The following is a 25,661-nucleotide window of genomic DNA, read 5'->3' on the forward strand; positions in this document are numbered from 1 at the left end:
TTACCTTAATCATCGGAAACGAGGCTTCAGTCTGGCCCAGGGTGACAGAGAAATACAAAAGCAGTGAGAGAGAAAAATGACTCACTTCTCTGTCTTTCTACATCCTCTGCGTTTCCATGCAAATCTGTCTTTAATCATCAACTATGCTGACATTTTAAAACATGACTTATGTTGTCAATTTATGAAGCACTCAAATCAAAAAGTTTTTATTTATCAAGAGGAGTTGCCCCGAAAAGTAACCTTGTAGCTAATGACATACTGTCTCAAGATACTAAAAACCACAACTAGCATCCATCATAAGCCACCCCAGAGGACAAAACAGATGCAGGATCTATCTGGGAAGAGGACAGGAAAAAATCATCTGAAGCAAAAGAAAACTCATTTGAATCTGAGTACGTTTAAAATTCTATCCAAAGCTTCAAGGACTGGAGTCACCAACTCAAAGACACCTGCTCCCAATGGAATTATGATGTTGAGTAATTTTTTTTTTCTTTTTTAAGTCTTCACCTGAGGATATGTTTTTATGGATCTTAGAGAAAGGAGGGAAAGAGAGAGAAAAAAACATCGATTGGCTGCCTCTCATACATGCCCTGAGCAGGGAATCAAATCCACAACCGATGTATGTGCCCTGATGGGGATTCGAACCTGCAACCCTTTGGTGTACGGGACATCTCTCCAACCCATAGACCCACCTGGCCAGGGCCACACAGCTGCTTTCTGAAGGCGGCATCGGCTAGCTTTTGCTGGTGGGGAGGACTAGCACTAGGCGTGGCTGCTGTCGCCAGGAGGAGCACCCTGAGAAACTGAAGGGGAGCACAGATCCCTCCACAGGACGGCCTGGCGGACAGGAAAGCACCGCTGCCCAGACTGCGGAGCGGGGACTGGGACATCAGAAACCATGACGGAGTGCGATCTGGGAGGCTCGTCACTTCCCGGGCCAGGGGGCCATGCGGGACACGTTCCTCACACCCGTCGGATTCTCTCTCCATGTGGCACAGCGGCCTCACGCCATTAACTGGAGAATGTTCCACGGATGAAGTTAACTGTCCGGTTGCGGAACCGTCTGTGGCAGGCAAATGGATGTGCCACCAGCGAGCCTTCAGAGAGGCATTTCCCTAGGAGCGCAGCGTTTTCTAAGATGCATCTGGGGCAGCCCAAGTGAAGTCACCAGGAAAGGGGGCTCCCTGTCACATCACGGCACCACACCCCTTAGCGTCCACACACTCATCAGCAAATACAAAAGCTCCCAGAAGCCTTCAGATGTCCACGGTGTCCTAAACGGATGTGACCAGAGACCTCGATCACATGACACCTACACACAGCCGAAGGAAGCACTTGGAGAGACTGTGCCGTGGTCACACCCCACCCACCTTCCAAACCTTCTCCCCCACCCCCCTACCCTCCACCACCCCCTCCCCGGCCCCCCACCCCACCCCCCGAGATCAGGAGGAGCGTTGAGCTCCTCAGGCCCTGGACTCGGTCAGAATCAGAAAGGCAGATAACGCTGAACAGGACCTGTAACCTTGTGCCCTGCTGGTGGGAATGCAGACTGGCATAGCTACCATGGAAAACAGTATGGAGTTACTGCAAAAAAATTTAAAAAATGGAACTGCCTAGGACTCAGAGATTCCACTTGTGGGAACATTATCTGAAGAAACCCGACGCATTCATTCGGAAGAACATATGCACCCCGTGTTCACAGCAGCGTTGTTTACAATCGCCAGGATCTGGAAACAGCCCCTGTCCATCAGCAGGTGAGTGGATAAAAAGCTGTGGGACATTTATATAAGGCAGCGGTTCGCAACCTGTGGGTCGCGACCCCTTTGGGGGTCACACGACCCTTTCACAGACGTCGCCTAAGACCATCGGAAAACACATATGTAATTACATATTGTTTTTGTGATTAATCACTATGCTTTAATTATGTTCAATTTGTAACAATGAAATTGGGGGTCACCACAACATGAGGGACTGTATTAAAGGGTTGCGGCATTAGGAAGGTTGAGAACCACTGATATAATGGAACGCCACTTAACTGTAAAAAATATATATATATATAGGAAATCTTACCCATTGCAACAGCATGGAGGGACCTGGAGAGCATTACGCTAAGTGAAATAAGCCAGTCAGAGAAAGACAAGTACTGCATGATCTCACTCATATGTGGGATCTAGAGAACAAAATAAACTAACAAACAAAATGGAAAAAAAAAGAAGAAATGTTACTGTGAAGGTGGCCTCGCTCTTGCATCCTCTGGCTTTCTAGGAAAACTGCACAGGAAGCCAAGTCATCATATAAGTTTGCTTGGTAGCAAGAGTTCCAAAGTAGGGGGCGCGACTTGGGATATTTAAAGGTCTCTGGCAAATAGCATCTCCTACATGCAGGTCTGGCCCCTGGGACCACACGGACCTCATCCGTGGGCCAGAGATTAGAAGGACACTGCCCGGGACCACACTGTTTACTCCAAGCTTCCACAGCTCTCCAAGACCCCTTCTGACCGATTTCCATAATATTTCAAAATGCTGGGTCTGCTACCGCCTGGGCTTGGAATAATAATAGCTATTAATTCAGTGCTTCCTTGATGTTAGGCATTGCATGAAGTACTTTTAATTCATGGGTTCTGATCAATTTCCCTACAACCCCATGAGGGAGACCCTATTACAATACCCGTGTTATTCACGGGGGACGTGAGGCTCAAGGACATCACAAAGAACAAATGGCAACGTCAGAACTTAAACCCGGGCCCCCAGATTTTGGAACCCCCACTCTTCACAGGCTGCTGCCGTGATTCAGAAACACAAGGGCCTTGCAAGTTCTTTCAGGCCACTCGGCACGGCCAATATATCAACGTTAGAATTTAGCTCTCAGAGGGAATTATGTTTACATTGTGCGCGCCCTCCTTGTACTCCCCAAAACTATCACGTATTATGGCTTCACAGCAGCTGCCAATCACTCCTCCCACGGAGGGGTAGGCGTCAATGCATGAAATGCTAACCACACCAGAAGGGACCCTGGGAAGCCACCCTGGGAGGGGTCCTACTCTTGCCTGTGCCTTGATTTTCCCATCTGTGAAACAGGAATCACACTGCCGTTAGGTAACGCGGCAGGGAAGTCCTGTGAGTGCGCTGTCAGCCTCCTGGGGGAACCAGTGCCACCTACAACCTTGATCTGATTGATCCAACAGCTTCATACCCAATGCCTGTTGGGGCCAATGCATTCACCAGGCGGGGAACAAACCCAGGTTCCTACGAAGCCTGTCACCACAGCCAACCAGATACTGGGAGAAGAGTAGATTAAAAACTTCACACCAGGCCAACACGTTGCTCTTATGTATGTGATGGATGGGCTAAGTATTTAGACAAGAGGATTTTCTGATTTGAACTTTGCAAATTAATCTCCCTTTTGGAATTTTTTTTTTCAACCCTCACCCAAGGGTATGCTTTTTACTGATTTTAGAGAGAGGAAGGGGGAGGAGAGAGAGAGAGACATCAATGTAAGAGATAAACATTGACCGGCTGCCTCCCGTAGGCACCCCAACAGGGGATCGAACCTGCAACCTAGGTAAGTGCCCTGACCGGGAATTGAACCCGCCACCTTTCGATTACAGGATGATACTTCAACCAACTGAGCCACACCAGCCAGGGCTAGATTCAGTTTTTTAAATCTGTAAAATAGATTATATTAGATTGGTAATCGAATAGAATTGAATTGAATAGTGTTCTTCACCCCTTACCCATGTTAAACATCCCTAGTGGATCATACAACTCTTGCCAGAATAAAACCTCAATCTCACTAAAGATGCCACTCTATTCAGCGTCCGCATTCAGCTCAGGCAGGTAAACTGATGGCTGACACCTGTTTCCTGTGTCAGGGCTCTGAGGTCTCTAAGGACCCTTCTAGTTCTCTGATTTTAAGTTTTATACTTACTAAGGGAAATACCAGGTACAGAAGCCTGGAGAAATGTGATGTACAAGAGAGACAAATTAATAGTAAGTGTTCAAGTCAAGGACTTAGAAGAGAATTATTTGTTAGTGTTTTGTCAGCAATGTAACACAACATAGTCCATCTTCTAAAACGTCAAAATAATAGCTTATGAATCTCAGAAGTAGACGAGGTAATGGAAAAGCACGAATCATTCCCCTTAAAATATAAAATACAAAAATGTCAAATGCCACCACTATGATTCACAAATATTGCTGGAAAATGTTACAGAAACACAAAAGCAGTACAAACCCACACCAAAACAACAGCAAATAAAGAGAGAAAAATGAAGGCATGAAAACATCACTCCTTGCACACAAAACTTTTACCTACCTAGAAAATTACCCCAGGAAAATATTACAGATAATAACAGTGAAAATAGAGCAGATGCTGGTTTCTATTTCTCTCATTACATGGCATAAGATAAATCAAGTAGATAAAGGGAAATGAAATTCTACTGTATCTGTACCTTAAGAAAAATACATTTCCTCCATCTCTTTGCCTGAATTTGGGGTTGGGGATGTAATTTTAGCAAGTCAATAAACAACACCCCTCCCCGTCATCACAGAGTTCAGACCATCTAGAAGGAGAGGCACGAGCCAGACAGGTGGAAGATCCATTGAAGGTCCTGGCGCAGACAGTCAAGTGACTTACCCAGATCAGGTACTTAGTAGTGGGGCTAGAGCTAAGCCAGTCAGAGAAAGACAAGTATCACATGATCTCACTCATATGTGGAATCTAAGTAACAAAATAAACTGATGAACGGAGTGGATCCAGAGACATGGAAGCATGGAACAGAGTGCGGAATCTTGGAGGGAAGGTAGGGGGGGGGGGGCGGGGGGGGGGGGTGGAATGGATGGGAGATAATCAACCAAAGACCTTGTATGCATACATGCATAACCCATGGACACAGACAATAGGATGGCGAAGGCCTGGGGCGGGGAGGGCAGGGGCAGACTGGAGGGGTTCAATGGGGGGAAAAGGGGGACATATGTAATACTTTCAACAATAAAGAATTATTTAAAAGAAATAGATAAAATAAAATGTTTGACATTCAGTAGGGGCAGGCCAGACCCCACCCTACACGAATTTGTGCACCGGGCCTCTACTTGGATTATAGGCGTAACTAATAACCGGAACCCCTGGAATAATAACGTAGACTAGAATCCAGAAGCACTGCCATTTGTCTTATAAGAAATTAACTGGCTCCTCCCTCGGGAAGTTTTAAAGGAGTATTTTTCATAAATATAAGAACTAAATTTTAAATTTTCAACAATTTTTCATTTTTTTTAATATATATTTTTTAATTGATTTCAGAGAGGAAGGGAGAGGGAGTGAGAGAGACAGAAGCATCAACGATGAGAGAATCATCGATCTGCTGACTCCTGCACGCCCCACACTGGGGGTGGAGTCTACAACCCTGGCATGTGCCCTGACCGGGAATCCAACTGTGACCTCCTGGTTCATAGGTTGACGCTCAACCACTGAGCCATGCCAGCCAGCCTCAACAATTTGTCTAATCACAGTGAATAGTGTTCGATGCCTCACTACAGATTCTTGAGGCCTTTGCAGAAGGGATGGCCTAACCGTAACTGCCCACATTGCAGAGAAACTGCATCGCTCCTGCTCCATATACATCAGCAAGGAAGTAGGACAGACAGAGGAAGGGCCCAGAGCAGGGTAGGTGACTAATGCCCGCATTCCTCTGGAAAAGACAGAGCATTCCTGCTCGTGAGCGCAAAGATAAGCGTGGGCATTGTATTAAAATCAAGTCCTCTGGCTGGAACAGGATAGCCCAGAAATAGCTCTGAGCACGGATACTTACAACTTGAATGTGTACTTTCAAAGAGGTTATTTTTATAAACCAAATATGCACAGGAAACTTTGTTATTCTACTTCTACTCCTCAGCCTACAAATCTGTATTGTCCCAGCACAAAGTCCTCTCCTTGGACTGAATCCCAGTTCCAGCTACTTGACTTAAAAATCATGCAAACCTGACTAAATACCATCTTGTTCCTATAAAGATGCCCTTTACACACCTCCCATTTTCGGACCCAATGGTGACTCTTTTGCCCTCTCTCTGAGCCACTAACTGCATTCTCAGAAAATGCAAAACACGAATTTAAAACAAATTCCTTTTTTATCATTAACCGGTATCTACCTAAAACACAAAGTTTAAATTTCCATGCAACCTGGAAAGGTATACAACTTCATCTGTGATGTACGCCCTCACCATTCAGCAGACTTATAACCCCTATCATTTGAGCAACTTCTGACTTAATTTCATGCTGAATAATAGGCTTTGTTAAATGGATGCGGTGGTTCTGGAGGGATATATAGCAGGACCCCTCAGATTAAATGTGCACATTCTCTGCCTCAGCAGTTCCATGCCTAGAAATTGTTTCTTTAGAAATACCGATACAAATACTCAAAAAATGTAAGTGTGGAAATGCTCACTGCAGCATCGTTTGTTATATCAAATGTTGGCACCAATCCAAAGGACCGTCAATAGGGTAATAGCTAAATAAATTATGGTACAAGCATAGAAGGGAGTATCATGACAAAGTTTGAAAGTATTATAAAAAGATATCATGAATATTGAGATGGATGGAAATTCAAGACACGCTGCAAAGTAAAAACAAAAGAAAATTAAGAGGAGAATAGCACGATACCTTTTTGTTTAAAAGTTTATTTCTACGTGCACGTGTGTTCATGTGTATGCATTATTATGCATATGAACCCGTCATTAATAAGTTTTATCTTCGGTGGAGAAAGAGAAACAACCTGCATTGCTCATCTTACAAAAAAATATAATACTCTTGTAACAACTTTTAAATAAAAAAAAATTTTTAAAAACTCTACATCTAAAAAGATGGATCTCTCCCTCCCCTTACCAAACGCTGCAACATATCATGTAGGTAACAACATACCTGTCTCAGATGCTTTATACACACAGATGCAAACGCACATTCACAGAGGTGTTCATATGAACCGTGAACATTTAGAGGCCTTCCATTTGTAATTTTAGAAAAAGAGTTTCATTAATTGCTATATTTTGCTCACCAACATGATTTCCAATGGAAAACAAAATTCCCCACCTAAGCTAAAACACTGACTCAAAATAAATAAGTAAATAAATAAATAAATTTAAAAATAAAAACACTGACTCAAGGGATGGTTCCCTCTTGTAGGATCATCAAACGGAGAGAACACCAGCAATAACGAGGCTTCCTGAGGAAAAACACCTGCCATAATAACCTCAAGTTTCTAAAGGAAAAAGAAATGGCAAGCGGTGGGCAGAAAGTCAACAACCAAGCAGCCACATGGTACCTGCCCTCTAAGAGACCTCGGATTTACGCTGGGGACGGGGGTCCTGAGCAGGAGGAAACTCTGGACCTGGTGTCCAACAGGAAAATCTGGGGTAAATGCTGTACGCAGTACACCTCCACACAGGTGCTGACCTCAACTCTTTTTTTTTATTTAAAGAATTCCCTTTTTTTAATTTTTTTATTGATTTCAGAGAGGAAGGGAGAGGGAAAGAGACATAGAAACATCAATGATGAGAGAGAATCATTGATCGGCTGCCTCCTGCACATCCCCTATTGGAAATTGAGCCTGCAGCCCAGGCATGTGCCCTTGACTGGAATCGAACCCGGGACCCTTCAGTCCACAGGCCAATGCTCTATCCACTGAGCCAAATCAGCTAGGGCGCCTCAACTCTTTGCTTTGACTGTTCAATACCCTGAGAAATATCATGTTCCATAATGTTTCTCGGTCATTCATTTAACACAGCGGTTCTCAACCTGTGGGTCGCGACCCCTTTGGCGGTTGAACGACCCTTTCACAGGGGTCGCCTAAGACCATCCTGCATATCAGATATTTACATTACGATTCATAACAGTAGCAACATTACAGTTATGAAGTAGCAACGAAAATAATTTTATGGTTGGGTCACAACATGAGGAACTGTATTTAAAGGGCCAGAAGGTTGAGAACCACTGATTTAACAGCTTTTTCCCCAGAGTGAATAAAGGCCCGTGTGGAATGACATGTTTTTTATGTTACCTAACACAAAGGACTTCAGTGTACCTTTAACAATGACACAGCACCAAACCCCTTCCCCCCACAAAAAATGAAACACATTATAACAGAGCAAACAAAATTTCTATGGCCAACAATTTAATTTGGAAGGCCAAATATGCACTCCTGAAGGAAATGTAAATATTTGTAAACCAGATAAAGAATTAACTGACAGATTTCTTTGCCTGGGGGAGGGGGGGTGGTATTCTTCTGTGACTCCCAGCTGATGGCCACCTTACCTGTGCTGGGTAGGGCAGGACATGGGCAAAGAGAGAGCTAGCAAGTACCAAATAGCCACAGACCGAAATGACACTCCAATCTACGTTTTGATTCTTTGACAATTGATGTGACGTGCAAGAAAGTGTTTAATAAATACATTTTAAGGAACACGATTAAACAAATAAAGCAACCGACCACTAACTGTTTTTGCTTTTCACATGCACTTGGGTAGACACGCAGACTCTGAAGGAAGACCTCCAGGGAGAGCCAGACTCTGCCATTAAAAATTCATCTCATCCCATGAAAGATTCAATGCGTGCGGATCTGCAGGTCTTCAAGATGCCACCATTTTCAGAACGTCCTTTCAAAGAGACGTTCATACGGCGCAGCTCGCTCCTGCACAATGTGACTTGGTTGCTAAGTCCTCAGTGACTTCCATAATATGTGTGAGGAGACGGAGTCACTTCCCTCAAGTTGTACAGCTATCTTTTATCAGAGAGAAAAATTCCAACGCTTAAAAGCTCTCAAGGAACTGGACCAAAACATTCTGGAAAAGTCATTCTCTGCAGGGAAGATAAGATAACCAAGGCTATAAGACCAGGGCGGGCGTAAGGAAATCCACAGGAAAGAAGAAAATGCAGGAGGGCCTCAGCCCTTTGGGAGAGAACTTAAACACACACACACAGGAGCAGGTCTGTCTCCTGGCTGCAAACAGGAGCCCGATTGTAAGGCAGACTTATTTTTCGGGCTTTCACTCGGGTTATATATCAAGCATGCTTCCTCCTTCAGCACCTGTCAACACCTCCTACGGACTCCAGACTTCATTTTACAAAGATGCTCCACAGAAGTGATTTAGACTCAGAGTCGCCCAAGATCAGTGCTCCCTGTGGCACCCACCCCAGCCCCATCTCCTGGTAGAAGAAAACGCGGCTCACATTTCCCAACACCCATAAACCTGTCCGACCACAGAAAGGTCCAGACGGTCTTCGAATGCCTCTCCGGGAAAACGTTTATCACTTGATAACGGAATGACCCTGTTGGTCTGTGGAGAAACCCTCAGGGTACTCACATTACATTCCAAAGGGCTTTTCATTCCTGAGATGTTCGTGTTTCCTGTCTTGGTGCACAGGGAGTGCCCCTTATCCGCAGGGCATGCGCTCCAAAGCCCCCGGGGATGCCTGAAACCGCGGTAGCAAACCCGAGGTACCTTGTTTTCCTATACATACATGTATACAGAGCTACGATAAAGTTTACCTTGTAAATTAGGCACCCTGGCAGATTAACAACAGTAACTAATGAAACAGAACAATTTAACAACACACTGAAATAAAGTGTCTGTGACTGTGGCACTGGTAAGTAAAAGGGGCCACCTGAACCCAAGCACCTCGGTGCACTGCGGTGGGTCTGACCACCTAGACAGCTGCTAAGTGACTACCAGGTGGGGAGCGTCTACAGCGTGAACACACAGGACAAGCGGCAGACAAAGCAGGACGTCAGGAGGTGTTGTCACCTTCCTCAGAATGGGTTTGGTACAATAATAAAGGATGAATATGGGTAGATGATGGATGGATAGATAGATGATAGATAGATAGATAGATAGATAGATAGATAGATAGGAAATGTTTGATAGATAGATAGATGATAGATAGATAGATAGATAGATAGAAAATGTTCAATAGATAGATAGATAGATAGATAGATGATAGATAGGAAATGTTCGATAGATAGATAGATGATAGATAGGTAGGTAGATAGATAGATAGATAGATAGATAGATAGATAGATAGATAGATAGAAAATGTTCAATAGATAGACAGATAGATAGATAGATGATAGACAGACAGATAGGAAATGTTCTGTACCCTTCCCTCCACTGGACTTTGTCTCAAGATGCAAAATCTTTATAAACAGCAAATTCCAAGTCCCACAACTTGACTGTTTCAAGATGCTTTAGCACCAAAATAAACATGACCCCTCAGCATGCATTATTTATGATCAGTTAATTCAAGAAGACTACAGAGTCTTATAGAGAAAACAGAATCCAGGGAATAGAGGACTCGTTTTCACTGAGCTGATCCATGAAACAGGCGCTCCTGTTCGTCACCCTGTTTTCTATCCCGTCACCACTAGGGCTACCGATTTCACACGGCACCGGTACTGATCCTGCCACCAACAGCCTCGAAAAGAACAGGGTGGAGAATACAGCCGGCGGTGTGCTGGGGCCAGCTGTGAGCTTCGGGAACTGTGAACACTGGCCGCCAGGCTGCCCGGAGCCTGCAATCGGCTATGGGGGAGTCTTCGTGCATGGAGATCTGTAACACTACAAAGCAGAGGGTGTTTTCAAAAGAGAGAGCCAGTTTCCCCACACACCACTGAATGCAGTGCTTGGCCACAGAGGTTCCGGGCACAACACACAATGCAAGGGCAGCAGGACAAAGGCGAGGCCTGCCTTCCAGCCCCGGACCCCGACGTCCCCACTCACTGACCATGGGAGATGGAGCGAGTCCAGGGGTCTCGGCTTTGTGGACTAAAATGTAAGAAACATCACACATGTCACTTCCCGATCCTCTCTGACCTCCCCATCAGAACTGCATGGCTCTGGGTTTGGGTCATACCCACCCTGACGCCTGCGCCCTCTTACAGGAAGTGCCCATGAAGCCAGCGCCGGGCAGCTCCGAGGCAGACCCATCCCCCTGCATTCGTGAGAGCACTTGCGTCTCATGCCCTTGGCCAAGCAAGCGGCCCACACATGACCATGGTCCTAAAACTCCCAGGACCCCTTAACTCCTGAGTTACATTTTTCTTTTTAAAGTTCAGTTTGGCCCGGCCGGTGTGGCTCAGTGGCTGAGCGTCAACCTATGAACCAGGAGGTCACAGTTCAATTCCCGGTCAGGGCACATGCCTGGGTTGAGGGCTCGATCCCCAGTGTGGAGCGTGCAGAAGGCAGCTGATCAATGGTTCTCTTTCATCATGGATGCTTCTATCTCTCTCCCTCTCCCTTTCTTTCTCTGAAACATTTTTTTTGAAGTCCTAGAAAACCTCCATCTGATCCAGGAGTGTCCCGTAGACTTAGGCTAAAGGCCCACAGGGCATTCCTGGCCACATCTGTCAAGCAGGTGCTACTTCTATACCTGGTTCAGCGTATGGCTCATCAGGAGCCCTGTGGGCACGGGCAGACGTGAGCAGCCCAGGCTGCGAATGAGATGTAGAAGAAGCGGTGTACCAACACCGGGATCCTGCCTTGAACCTGGGCCAGCATGCCGAGCCCATTGCACAGTGAGCCCCTTAATCTTAGAAACTGTGTATCACCCACAAAACCTGGCTCAAGAAGCACAGAGCATTTGCTAAAGTAAATTCCCGGGTCTGGTAGAGTCAGGGGTTCATCAACCCGGGGCTGGCCTATGGGCAACCAATGACAGGTCAGTGTTTCTCCCCGAGAAGCAAAGGGCTCCTCTGAATGGCTCTGTGATGTGAGGCGGCAGTGTGGCCGGCACGGCCAGGTCATGAAACGATGCAGAGGCCCGGCTGCCCTGCCGGGGGCTCTCACTCCCGGAGGCGAGGCTCCGTAAGCATCCTCCCCATCCGCCTGTCCCGCTCTTCAAGATAAAGATGCATCGAACACATTTAGAGGAAGTATTTAATTGGCAAATGGCAACCGTCCATTTGGACATAATCCGAACAGTGGTGAGAAGGAGAACATCATCCAATTTGTCAGTGAGCTGACAGCCAGATTTTTAAAAATTCAGGCAGAGGGAATAGAATTTAAAAATAGAGCTTACACTTCGAATAGATTCTAGAAAATGATCGTGCATGTCCAATCAAATTCACTGAAGCAGAGCTTTAACCGACCATGGGGGAAGCAGAGGGGTTATCTGGATCCTTCTCCCTGTCAAACCAGAGGTGCCTAAACCCTGAAAACAACTCCTAAAGCTCCGAGGAATAGAGGACCCACAGAACCTCGGAACCCAGGTGAGGACTAAAGCCTTCTCAAAACCAGCAACGCTCTGAAGCTAAAGACCAGAGGACCTTTCAGGTGCACCATGTCCCAGCATTCAACTGTATGTCCGATCCACGTGCACCCTTCCCGGCACGGAGTCTCCCTCTTCCTTTTAAATGCTCGCTGATCCAACAAGTGTGCAATGCACTTGAATTGTGTACTAGGCACTGGGGACCCAAACACGGTTAAGACGTGGCCAGTCTGTAAACTCGCCACGTACAGCGCAAGGAGAGAGTGTGCTGAGAGCTGTGACCACAGCAGCCCGTCCTAAACACGGGCTCTGAGCCCCCGATGCCCGCAATGCAACAGCTCAGCGGGAGGTAGCGGCATCTTTTATTTAAGGGCGAGGCTCTGTGGTCAATTCAACCCGTGCTCTTTTTTTCTCGTGGGCGCAACCACTTCTAAAGATAACAATGTGTTGTTTTGGTCAGAAGAGGTGAAGAAACCGCAAAGCAGTGGAAGCTTAAAAAAGCAACCCAGGTTCCACTCGGAGGCCCGGTAGAAGCGCGGATGGCCCTGGACGCGAGTTGAGGCGACAAAGCCCAGACCTCAGGGCACTGTTCACAAAAGGAGACTCGCCAGAGGGTGCCCAGCTCAGGAGACAGTGCTGGGGGGCCGGGGCGTTACTGAGGCAGGAGAGGGGGCAGCCTGGGAAGGCCTTAAAGCTCCCGAGGAGGCGTTTTAAACTGGAAACGCTTTATAGATTTGATCAAATTGCACTGGGAGACGATCATGTGATTCAGTTTAAGAATTCTTATTTAGCCCAGCTGGCGTGGCTCAGTGGTTGAGCTATGAACCAGGAGGTCAGGGTTCGATTCCCGGTTCCCGGTCAGGGCACATGCCCGGGTTGTGGGCTCGACCCCCCAGTGAGGAGTGTGCAGGAGGCAGTCAGTCAATGATTCCCTCTCATCATTGATGTTTTTTTCTCTACCTCTCCCTTCCCCTCTGAAATCATTAAAAATATATTTTTTAAAAAAGAACTATTTAGTTACATTGCTAGTAAGGAAATGCCTGTTTTTTCATTTCCCAGGGCTGCTGGAACACAGCACACGGACTGGGGGGTTCCAGGGCAGACATGCACTGTCTCCCAGCTCCGGGGCCAGAAATCTGAAACCAGGCACCCACAGACCCCTCCTCTGAAAACTGTGATGGGTGGGGTCGTCCGGCTACAGATGGCTGCTTTCATGTTCAGATGGCGTCCTATCTGTATTTCACGTCTTCACCCCAATTCCCCCTGCTCATAAGAGTAACAGTCATATGGATTAAGGTACCTCCCAATGACCTCGTTCTAACTTGATCACCTCTGCAAAGTGAGGTCACATTGTGAAGTACTAGGGTTAGGACATCGACGTATGAATTTGGGGGTGGGGGGGACACGATTTAACACCCCCCCCCAATATATTATAGAGGACACAGTCCCAGTCCAGGAAGAATTGCTAATCTATTTGTGAGGTCGGGACCAAGCCACATGAGACCATTCGAGACCAACACCAGAGGGTGTCATCGGGTTAGAACAGTGACGGCGAACCTATGACACGCGGGTCAGAGGTGACACGCGAACTCATTTTGTTGGTTGATTTTTCTTTGTTAAATGGCATTTAAATATATAAAATAAATATCAAAAATAGAAGTCTTTGTTTTACTATGGTTGCAAATATCAAAAAATTTCTCAGTGTCTTAGAGTTAAGTTAGGGTTCAGAAACTGTGTATCACCCACACCAGAGTTAAGTTAGGGTTTTTCAAAATGCTGACACGTCGAGCTCAAAAGGTTCGCCATCACTGAATTAGAAGCTCTATGTTCTAGGGACAAGTCTTCAGTGGCTCCTGAACATCACAGGTGCATTGTTAGGAAATCGTAAGGCAACTCTGATCAAATTCTGTGACCGTCTGTCCAACTTGGGTTAAGTAACTTATGAACCTGTTTAGCTTCCTCATCCACGTTCCACCATCCGGGGAGGGGGCATGATGAATCAGCTGCTGCAATCGGTGCTCTAAGCACTACACGAACTGTTCCTGGAAAACTCTCTAAATATGAACACATGATCATGAAACGTGGGAGGGAAGTCCCCAATCTGAACACCTCGCTCCTGCCTTCTTTCCCACTCTCGTTTGGAGCGCTCCTTGATTCTACAAGGTGTCCCACAGCCACACACCACACCCCCTCCATCCCTCACCTCCCTTAGCCCGCTGGTTCCCAGCTGGTCTCTAGAGAAACCCGAGGCCTTGCTTGGGGACAGGTGGCCTCACTTCCGCCACCATGCACAGCACGCCTCCAGGACTGAAGCGGCCCGGCCCAGCCTGTTGTTAGTTGTCCTTGGTGATGATCACTACTCTGCAGTCTCCTCCGCACCCAGCGCCGCCACCAATGTTGCCCAAAAGCATGAGGACGTGGCCTCCTGGCTCTCTCCTTGGCTGCTTTTGAGTGACATGTTTTGCTTTCCCACAAATAGCCCAGAGCCTGCTGCCACATACATATTTCTTCACAAGCGGTTCTCTCCAGGGACTCGAACACAGCTGTCCGTCGGCTAGACGTAGAGGAAGACACCGAGAAAGGCAGCATTTTCCCCGCCGTGGGTACCATTCTCCATCTGCTCTGCCCAGGCGCAGGCAGTCACTCCCACCTCTGCGTCGGAGATGGGACCTGTACCGAAGCAGCCCCTACACCCGCCATCAGGCTAAGATGGGAGTCCGTTCCAACACTGAAGACAAACCGACTCGGTGGGATTCAAGTCATATTCCGACAGGTTTTCAGGGGCAACTTGACACTCAGAATCCCAGCAGGAACTGACCCAGCACCGGACCCAGCTGCAGAGGAAAATCCTATTAGATACTTTGTTTTTTTCTGTCTATTTTACTGACAACCTCGGGCATAATTCCTTAATCCACCTGCACCCTCGGTTTCTCATGTAGCACGAGGCCAGTGGGTGAATGAGCAGTAATTTCCTTCCAAAACCTAAAACCTCTGTGACCTAAGGTTACAATAAATGTCAGCCGGAGAATCATATATTTTAACTAGAGGCCCAGTGCACAAAATTCATGCACAGGTAGGGTCCCTAGGCCTGGCCGGCAATCAGGACCGATTTCAGCCTTCCAGCTGCCGGACGGGGCCTTCGTTCCGCACCGCCCCCTGGTGGTCAGTGCACATCATAGCGAGCGATAGAACTCCCGGTCTCCCGGTTGAACTCCCGCAGGGACACTTTGCATATTAGCCTTTTATATATATAGATGATTCCAAATGATAAAAATACAGTACCTCCCTACCAACATTCATGCTCCTTCAATAAGTAATATGGTTTCCTCACCCTTGGGTGAGACTCATGAACAATGAGGTCCCTCCCATGCACAGCGACACATAATGCAGAGGTGATATTGTTGCTGCTTGTCTGAGCAGTACTGCTGTACTTAGAAAGACATCTTTAGAGGCAATAAGAACGATTGTTTAAAGGAAATTTCATTAGTTTCATGGCACTCTATTCAGGCAAATGAATCACACGATGGACCGGAAAACTGAGAGTCACATCACATGTGCTGACCTGCAACCTTGCTCAGGTCAGCAGCCCCCACGGGCCACGTGCAGGCACGGATCACCTTGTTTACCTCCTGGAAATGGCCCAGGAGTGACAGGTTTGGGCAGTTACAGCAAACGAAACAATGGCTGTCAAGTGGCCCAACACTAAAAATTTAACCTCTTCCAAATGTTCATTGAATTCTTAAGGCTTTTCTTTCAATATGGAATGTTCTAGCATATTAAAAGCATGCCACGGGCATACAGTTAAAGAAAAAAATCTATTTGGATGCTGTAAGAAGATAGAGAATAAATACTTAGAATCCTGTTAGTTAACTTAATGTAAATTCTCACTTGGAATTTTCAAGGTTGTTTCTTTTAGGCTAGTCTTTCAGTAACATGTTGGCTTCTAATCGTATGTAGCTTAGTGCTATAATTATAGTACCCTCAAAAGTAGAACTTATTCCTTAGAATAAAAGGTTAATTCCTTGACTCATCAATAATTTTATAACAGTTATATTATGAATATGTAAGAACATTTTTCAGAATTTCAAAAACACTGTGGATACTCTTCATGCTAAACTACATGCAACTTCCAGAAAAAACATCTATGACAGCGTGAGTAGCAGACACATGATTTTGGAAACAAAAGAACAGGAAAAGACACACACAAAAATGAGAGTATAAAATAGTCAGCATGCTAAATTCAGGAAATTAATTTACATCTGTATAAAAATACAGCAATTTCCATACTGAAGATGGAAGCCATGGGTAGGCAAACAGGAAGCAAAAGGTCAACATATTGTATAATAATTTTGGGGGGAAAATACCTAGAATGGCAGCCCTTTAACTATAATCTTAAACATAGATGTTCTTTAAAAATTATTTCAGAGAGATTAACTGGGGGATTTATATGCATAACTTGATAGAAAATAAAAATCACCTCAATCTTTGGACAGAAGAATGCCTAATTCAAATACTGCTTGCCACCAGTATGTTAGGGAATAATATATACTAAAGTTCCTTTGGATACACTGAGCTATACAATTTTTTTTAGCATTAACTGTCCAGGAAAGTCTTCCCTAACTATTTTGAACACATGGACTTCTGTGTGAATGAAATTTCCAACGTGTGTACTAAAAGACAGATCTGCCATGGTCTGTGGCACCAATGCAATGCCGCGAATTCCAACTCTACTCACGGCCGCTGTGTGTCCACAATGTCAGACACTGTCCGTGGTCCAACCTGGGCGTGGCCGCTCATTCAGTCTCCTGAACGCCTTGCAAAGTGTATCCCAAAGTATGACACCGCCTAACCCCAGCATGTATTCTTTTTTTATCTTTATTGTTGAAAGTATTACATAGATCCTCCTTTTCCCCCCATTAACCTCTTCCAGCCTGCTTCTGTCCCCCGCCCCAGGCCCTCCCCACCCCATTGTCTGTGCCCATGGATTATGCATATATGCATACAAGTTCATTGGTTGATCTCTTCCCACCCCTCCTCCTTACCTCTAAGGTTCAACAGACTGTTCATGCTTCCATGTCTCTTGCAGTGACCAAGCAAGGATGTCTTAGGCTTTGGAACAGACCAGCGGAGCAGTCACATTGCCAGCAAGACACATACCTCTAGTATGTCAGAGACACTGACAGCTCACTAAATGGCTAAGGGCGTCTCCCGTTTCCCAGGCCCCTGGCAGTTGGGCAGATCCTGAAGCTCATGCTGAACGACGGCCCTGAGCAGGAGTGAAATGTGTCACCGTGGGGCCATAGCGTTGGGGAGCTGGTGTAAGAGTCCCCAGCTCTCTCTCCCCCCTTGACACCTGCCTCAGGAGGTTTTGTGTTCCAGACGGTGTAATGACAAGATGGCCGAGCCTCCCATCATCCAATTTGGCAAAAATCAAGAGGGTGGTGACCCTGCATCACTACATGACAGGACAAAGCAAGACCCTGCCGACCCATGCTGGCCACCAGCATCAGCAATAAATCATCTTTTGTTCCCTAAGCCACTGAGGCTTCGGGATTAGCTCGTTTCTACAGCACAGGCCGACCTATTCTGACTAATACAGGGTTGGGCAAACATTCTAGTAGGTTTACACTGTGAGTATGGGAAACAGTTTCATCTTGTATTATCACGTATTATTGTATGACTTTCCGTAAGAACAACTGTAAACCTACTTTTGCCCCACCCTGTATAACTAGGTAACAGAAAGTACTTCGGAATGAAGTTGTGCCAAAACCATTTCATGCGCAAAGCTCTTATTTTCTAAAAACATTCTTAAACACTAAAGGCATGACCCAAAGCAACTTCTCCTTGGCAGTAATGTAAAATGCCTCATGAGCTCCAGAACAGACACACTCTTCACTGCATTTGACAGCTATTCTTAAAATCACATGCCCAGCACATGAATTCTTTGTTCCATTTGATTGACTTTCAGATGAAACTACAGTTTTCCCATTACCTCGAAAATCCTGTTGGTTTAGAACCTACAGAACACTCAAGTTTACGCACTGCATTGTTGAGCATTCATCCTTTAAGAGTTATGTAATTCCGCGTGCTTTGTGTCATAGGAATGGATTTTGCTTTCTGTTACCAGAAGGGGACACCTTAATGTGGAAATCTCTTCTTGTGTTTCATTCTGTGGGTGAGCTTATACTTCAGCTTAAGACTCCCAGGAAATGACTTTATGATTGTTACTAATGGCCAAAATAATGACGAGAGTTTACAATCAGCAGTACCTGACCGTGAGCCCCACAGCTTTAGCACATTATCTTACTTAATTCTCATGATATTGGTACTTTTTTAAATAATATATTTTTAAAATATATTTTATTGATTTTTTACAGAGAGGAAGGAAGAGGGATAGAGAGTTAGAAACATCGATGAGAGAGAAACATCAATCAGCTGCTTCCTGCACACCCCCTACTAGGAATGTACCCGCAACCAAGGTACATGCCCTTGACCAGAATTGAACCTGGAACCGTTCAGTCCGCAGGCTGACGCTCTATCCACTGAGCCAAACCGATTAAGGCTAAAAAATATATTTTTATTGATTTTTTTTTTGAGAGAGAGAGGAAGGGAGAGGGAGAGAAACATTGATGTGAGAGTGAAACATCAGTCAGCTGCCTTCTGCACACCCCCTACTGGGGACTGAACCTGCAACCCTGGCATGTGCACAACATTTTGGTGCACTGGACGATGCCCAACCACCAGAGCCACACCAGCCAGGGCCTATTGGTACTTATCTTAGTCTTTTTTTCTTATAGGTTAAGACACTGTGGTTTTAAAGATTACATAATTCACCCAGCTAGTAAGCAGTTTGGATTTACTAGTCTGTCTGACTATAGAGCCTGCACTCTTAACAGCTGGTAACAGAATTTCTCCAAGTGTGCTGCATGTAAGAGAGAACTATACCTCACACAGACGACTTTCCCTGAGCCTTACTGCTTAGGACAACGTCAGGGTAGATAATCACTCATTTTGTTTCATCAGGTGGTTTTAAAAAAATAGTAACAGTACAGGTGATAATCCAGTATTGCAATGATCATGAAGGTGTTGAGCAGATAACTACAGGACAGAAAACAATAGACTACGTGTTTCAACACAGAGAGGAAGCAGTGAAGACTGGGACACCAAACACAAGTCTCAGTCTCGAATGCCTCCAACTAGCTGTATGGCATCACCCTTCCGGATCTTAGCTTTTTAAGGTTTTGTTGTTGTTGTCATTAATCTTACCAGAGGATATTTTTCCATTGGTTTTTTTTTAAGAGAGAGTTTAAGGGAGAGGGGGGAGGGGGAGGGGGAGAGGGAGAGATAAACATTGATATGAGAGAGAACAGGGCCAGGGATTGAGCCTACAATGAGGTACATGCCCTTGACTGGAATCAAACCTGGACCCTTCAGTTGACAGGCTAAAAATCTATCCACTAAGCCAAACTGGCTGAGGCCTGGATCTTAGTGTTTATCCATAAAATATCAGCTAACACGTTGGGATTTTAGATCTATAAAATATATGATCTTAGAATATGCCTTTGAAACAAGAGGCACCTTTATTTTTTTATATCCTTTATGTACTCATGCTCCCCTCCATTTATCTATTCGACTTGTACTTGTATGCAATAGAAATGAATAAGTAAATAAATAAAATATGGGATCTTAATGCCTTGGCTAACGATTGTGACCTTACCTTATTTTACTATCCAAATGCAAAGAAATATGAAAAATGTCATAGGCTATCACCAGCCATGCTATTTTTTTAAGGCAGAGTCAAAATGCAGTTATTTTGCCACTCATCTTTGAAGATATCATGGACACGTGGGCACTGAGATGTGTACTCCAAGTATGGTCCAGGCAAATGCTGGTCAACTGCATGTGACTGGGGCCCTGACAAGATAAGAAGCTGCGCCAGAATATGAAATACCCATATCAAGCCCATTGTTTAGTGTAGACCATTTTTAATAGCAAGGTTTTCTGACTAAGCGAAGCAGTTACACTGACCCTCATTCTGGAGAAAGCTTCTTATCGAGTGACAAACTGACGGTAGACCAGCACTCTGAGTAGCGCAGGTGCACAGCACAGGTTATACTTCTAACTGTCACAGTGTGCGTCCTCCCCGCTCTGTTCACGTGCTTGAAGTCGCCTGCAGATGAGAAATGGCAACTGAAGCCTTTAGAAGTGTTTTCCTTTTGAGTGGTCAGAAAAACCAGCCCATGACCCAGCATTCGGAGGAATCAGGGTGTGAGCCCGAATCAATGTCATATGTTCCGCCTCCTGCTTGAAGGGTGTCCGACTGACTTTCCAGGGAAAGCGATTGAGCTGGGCACCTTAGCTAAGTGTTTGGCTCTTGTTACTTAGCGAGCTGAGGAGGCAGTGATGAGTAGCACTGTCCAGTGTGAGGGGTCAAGCCTCATGTGGAAGACCAACGATAAACCATAACGCTAGTGATTCCCAAAAACCACATCCAGGGCATGAGCTGCTGCAGTGTGGAGCTCCAGGGCTATCATATGGCTACACTGCAAGCCTCGGGGTCTCTGTGAGAAACGGTAATTAGCATCCGCTTCCAGAGCCATGTTTACACCCAAAGTTTCCCCAGATGGTGTCTTGATACTTTCAACTGCTTTTCTTTGTATTCCCAGCAGGACCTATGTACTGCCTGAAACGGCTAGAGGAAGATGGATGTGTCTGATCCAGGAGGATCTATTTTTCCCTCCAGATTCACAGTACTGCAAGTCAGCTGGAGTGAGTTATATAGTGTAGAGTCCCAGCCGTGGGCAAACTACGGCCTGCAGGCCGGATCTGGCCCGTTTGAAATGAATAAAACTAAAAAAAAAAAAAAGAAAAGACCGTACCCTTTTAGGTAATGATGTTTACTTTGAATTTATATTAGTTCACACGAACACTCCATCCATGCTTTTGTTCCTGCCCTCCGGTCCAGTTTAAGAACCCATTGTGGCCCTTGAGTCAAAAAGTTTGCCCACCCCTGGCTATAACAATTTGCCAAACAAAACCAAAACTCAGAGGGAGGAGGAGGGTGGGGGACATCTGTAATAGCATCAACAATAAAAAATAAAAAACCTCAAACTTGTAGAGAGGCAGAAACACTAAGCCAAGAGAAACACAATCAAAATGCAGAGCGTGCCAATAAGCGACACCTCGCCAGCACGATGCTCGACCCAGCCCTTCCCCTTGGGGACTGCTTTCTATAGAGACCACTCTCTGTTCCACAAATAAAGCTACGCATTGCTAGGAGACAGCCCAGATTCTCAGGACACAACCTAAGGGGAGCGGCTGCTTCCCACCACGAGGTATAGAAATCTGAAGCTATTCCTGACGGCCTTGCTGCTGTTATGAAACCTACACACTCAGCACATCTATTTCACAGAACGCTCGAGAGCTGTTCTGCCCTGACACTCTTAAATCTGACATACTGGTAACTGTACCCCAAAACTCTTTTCCGCCTCCCGGCCTTGTGTTTTTCCTCTTCTTTCAGGTCTTCTCCAAATGTAGCAGCACCTCACTTGTCCTCATTTATAATGCCCAAGAAAACGCGCATGTTTTCAAGTTACCAATGACTCCCTCAAAAGACCCTTCTGATTATTAGTAGTCCTACTCAGCTTTTCAAAGTTTCCCCACGACTTGGAGTTACTGTTTGCAAAGCAGTTTTTGCTTTGCCTTTTCCAAAACAACTTAGCGGTTTTCACTTCTATCCAAGCTTCCCCACGCGTTCTCCCCGAAGCAGTAACTACCAAGGTAGCCGGCTCACCCCTCGCCCTGCTTTTTTAAAAGCAACTGGCACATCTCCTTTGCCCTTTCTCGTCTTTCTGTACAGCCACCCCAGCAGCTCAGGTAGGAATAACTGCTGGGATGAGAAAGCCTCATGAATTAGCACTTAAACAAAGAGGGGACGACTTTCGCGCATATAGCAAGAACTTTGGAGCACCAGCCCAAGCGCTTTCTAAGGTTCTGTTACGTCATCCTTAGCTTGTATTCCTCTTGATTGATGCCTTACGGTTGCCACATGGATACAACTTAAGATATTACATCCTGCCCCGGCTGGCGTGGCTCAGTTTGTTGGGCATCGTCCTGTGCACCAAAAGGTTGCTGGTTTGATTCCCGGTCAGGACACATGCCTGGGTTTCGGGCTCGATCCCCAACTGGGGGCATGCAGGAGGCAGCAGATAGATGATTGTCGCTCATCAATGTTTCTATCTCTCTGTCCCTCTCCCTTCCTCTCTCTCTAAAGTCAATAAAAGCAATAAAAGCATATTTTTTTAAAAAAAGGAGATATATGTCCCAATTCTACTTTCTGAGCTCAATCCTTAGATTAATTCCGGATTTAAAACTCTGACTCTATGTCTGCCTCTAGAACACAAATATATTGTGGCTTTGGTCACCCAGAGATAAAATGAATTCTTTAGTTCCTTCTCGAATTAATCTAGATAGAGAAATATAACAAGTGGGGTAGGGAAACAAAGAGGAAGGCAGGGGAGAAAGTCTGGAGTAACAGGAGTCAATGTCTTAAGTGAGTCTAGCATCTCACAGATTAAGTCATTCACACCCACGAAAAATCATCCCATATAAAGAAATAAAACTGATTACGTCCCAAAGAAATCTATAATAATAAAAGGGTAACATGCAAATCAACTGAACGACCAAACAGCAAAACGACCGTCCAGACAACCTTCTGGACGACCACGCTATAACACCCGCTGGTGCCAGGCCAGCCAAGGTGGGTGCGATGCAATTGGTCGGGGACCCGGCCGTCGCCCCAGGATCGCCCTGCAGAGGGAGGCCCAGGCCACCGACCAGCGGTCTGCGGAGGGTGGGCGGGGCCGCCCTCTGTGGGGGCCATCCATTGCGGGGCTCCTGGACTGTGAGAGGGCACAGGCTGGGCTGAGGGACCCCCTCCACCACCACCCCGAGTGCATGAATTTCATGCACCGGGGCTCTAGTATCACATAAAAAGCATTTAAGAAACCACAGTCTGCTATTTATATTCTCATTAAGCATTGCGAAATCTAAAATAAGAGGGAAGGGAAAAGCATTATGAGAAAAGTAAAAAAAGAAAAAAAGTTCATAAAATCCAAAAGGGTGAAATTACATAAGAACCAAAAGAGTTACTGCCAAAAAGTAAAATATTTTGTGAACCTAACAGGTACCATAAATGAAAATATCATGTTTACGTCATGGAACTGCCTCACTTTGAAAGTGTATTTAAACGCACTTGAGGGAAATGCTGAACACTGAAGACTTTCCCCTATTGTTGTCATAAGAGAAAAAAAAAGAAAAAGTCATTGATGTTTTTTGTTGTCTTAGATTTCCTGCTATCCAGCATGATTAAACATTTAGAGATACAAGAGTAAATACAAACAAATTAATTTAAAATTCCTGGTCCCGGAGAAACACAGAGCACAGTGGGTTTAACACGAATACAATTTCAACAAGGATGTCTGTCACTTTGCCTCAAACGGGGTTTCCCAACAGTGGCACTGGGGACACTTGGGAGCAGGTAAGGCTTGGTTGTGAGGGGCTGTCCTCCGCGTCTCAGGAGATTTAGCAGCATCCCTGGTCTCCCATTTCCCCCGCCAGCTGTACCAACCAGAAACGTGTCCAGACATCGCCAAATGTCCTCTGGGAGCAGAAGCACGGCTCTCCGAGAGCCGCTCCAGCCTGACAGCTTCCCTGGTTGAGAAGCACGGCCATAAACCAGTCTTTCCCCACTAATTTATTTATTACAAAACCCCCCAAAAATGCTTGGTTTATAATCTACATGGAAAGCAATGTCGTCTTTCTAATAAAATAACTAATGTTAAGTGTTTTTTTTTAATCCTCTTCATTCAGTGAACAAGTTTTCCAATGCTGGGGAATGTTAGATTTCATTGTCAAGTTTGATTTAGCTTTCCTACTGGCTGCTGAGAAAGTTTTGACCTTTGCTTTCCAATAAGCAGACTTCATACTTTCTGGGACACCATTATTCATCACTTGCCTACCTATGAATACAAATTAGCTAAAGAGAGCTGGGACTCGTTTATGAAAACAAAGAGCAACCTATTTCTAACTCATATGTTAGAAGAATATGACACTTTCTTCACCTAATGGATCGGGGACACATCAAAGAATTCTGAACTCATACTTTAGACTGCAAGTTGTTCTTAATGAAATTCAACCTTCAGGAAACACAGAACAGTTTTTCCGATCCGTTATCTAACTCTAGAGCAGCGGTTCTCAACCTGCGGGTTGCGACCCCTTTTGGGGTCTAACGACCCTTTTACAGGGGTCGCCTAAGACCATCAGAAAACACATATATAATTACATATTGTTTTTGTGATTAGTCACTATGCTTTAATTATGTTCAATTTGTAACAATGAAAATACGTCCTGCATATCAGATATTTACATTATGATTCATAACAGTAGCAACATTACAGTTATGAAGTAGCAACGAAAATAATTTTATGGTTGGGGGTCACCACAACATGAGGAACTGTATTAAAGGGCCGCGGCATTAGGAAGGTTGAGAACCACTGCTCTAGGTTATCTTCTCCGTCCGTTTAAAAATATCCATAAATGCTAACAGCCACCTCTTTCCAAAGTGCAACTATTCCTCAAGGGTAATAAGAAGTTTTCAAAGGAGAAAAAACTGTAACATCTGCAGATTTGGGAATTTAATTAGGAGAGAGATGTGACCACAGACTTCCTATCAGCAAAGGTACCTATACTGTTGTCTCTCCTCCTCCGACCAGGAAGACAGGACTCCCCGGCCCCGCTGTCTTCACTGACCCGTGTGAGCGCGTCTAGAGGAGAAAATACAGAAAAGCTCAAGTCGCACGGACGCGCGTGGCCCGGGCGCAGCAGGCCCACGGCGTGACTCACCGATGTGATACAGTCCGATCCAGTCGCTGGGGTCCACCTCCTCCTTGATGTCCCAGAAGATGATGAGGTTCTGGGCGCGGCCCAGCGTGTACTCGTACATGCTGGCCGTCAGGCTGGAGCGGCTCTCGGAGGTCACCAGGTCCGTGTCGCTGTTGGCCCGCTGCAGGGCCATGTTCTCGGGCCGGGAGCCCTGGGCGAGGCTCTGCAGGTTCTCGGGGCTCAGCGTGTAGCGCATCTGGGGGTTCCGCCGCCGCACGAAGAGCAGGTGCTCCCGGGCCGAGCCGGCCATCCCGGCCGCCTCTCCGAGGGTGGCTTCCTACACAGCTGGGGACAGGCAAGCACAGCGTTAGGGCCGCAGCACAGGACTTAGGGCTAAGCTCCCCGACACAAAGCCTTGGGTAAGCGCCTGGCTCTGCACTAATCCCGGCTTCAGAACTAAGCCCAGACTCCACCGGCAGCTGATGGCGTCAGAGGCCGCTGAGGCCAGAGGATGTCAAGGCCCTCGACCT

The 25,661-nt window shown here is 45.8% G+C and overlaps 1 protein-coding gene across 6 annotated transcripts in view; it reads right to left on the reverse strand.

The window, feature by feature from the left end:
• Nucleotides 1–25,661, reverse strand: part of HECW2 (HECT, C2 and WW domain containing E3 ubiquitin protein ligase 2) — a 257,430-nt gene that overhangs the window by 149,069 nt on the left and 82,700 nt on the right. For all 6 annotated transcript variants that reach the window (XR_011472368.1, XR_011472369.1, XM_070421739.1 and 3 more), the window contains exon 2: nt 25,153–25,476. Coding sequence is in view for 4 of the 6 variants with exons in the window: in XM_070421739.1 (XP_070277840.1) it covers nt 25,153–25,441 (289 nt within the window). In the remaining 2 variants the exon portion in view is untranslated. The remainder of the gene's footprint in view (nt 1–25,152; nt 25,477–25,661) is intronic.

The sequence above is a fragment of the Myotis yumanensis genome, unplaced genomic scaffold, assembly GCF_028538775.1.
Source record: "Myotis yumanensis isolate MYYU_CA2020_CCGP unplaced genomic scaffold, mMyoYum1.0.hap1 SCAF_8, whole genome shotgun sequence".
Classification (NCBI taxonomy): domain Eukaryota; kingdom Metazoa; phylum Chordata; class Mammalia; order Chiroptera; family Vespertilionidae; genus Myotis; species Myotis yumanensis.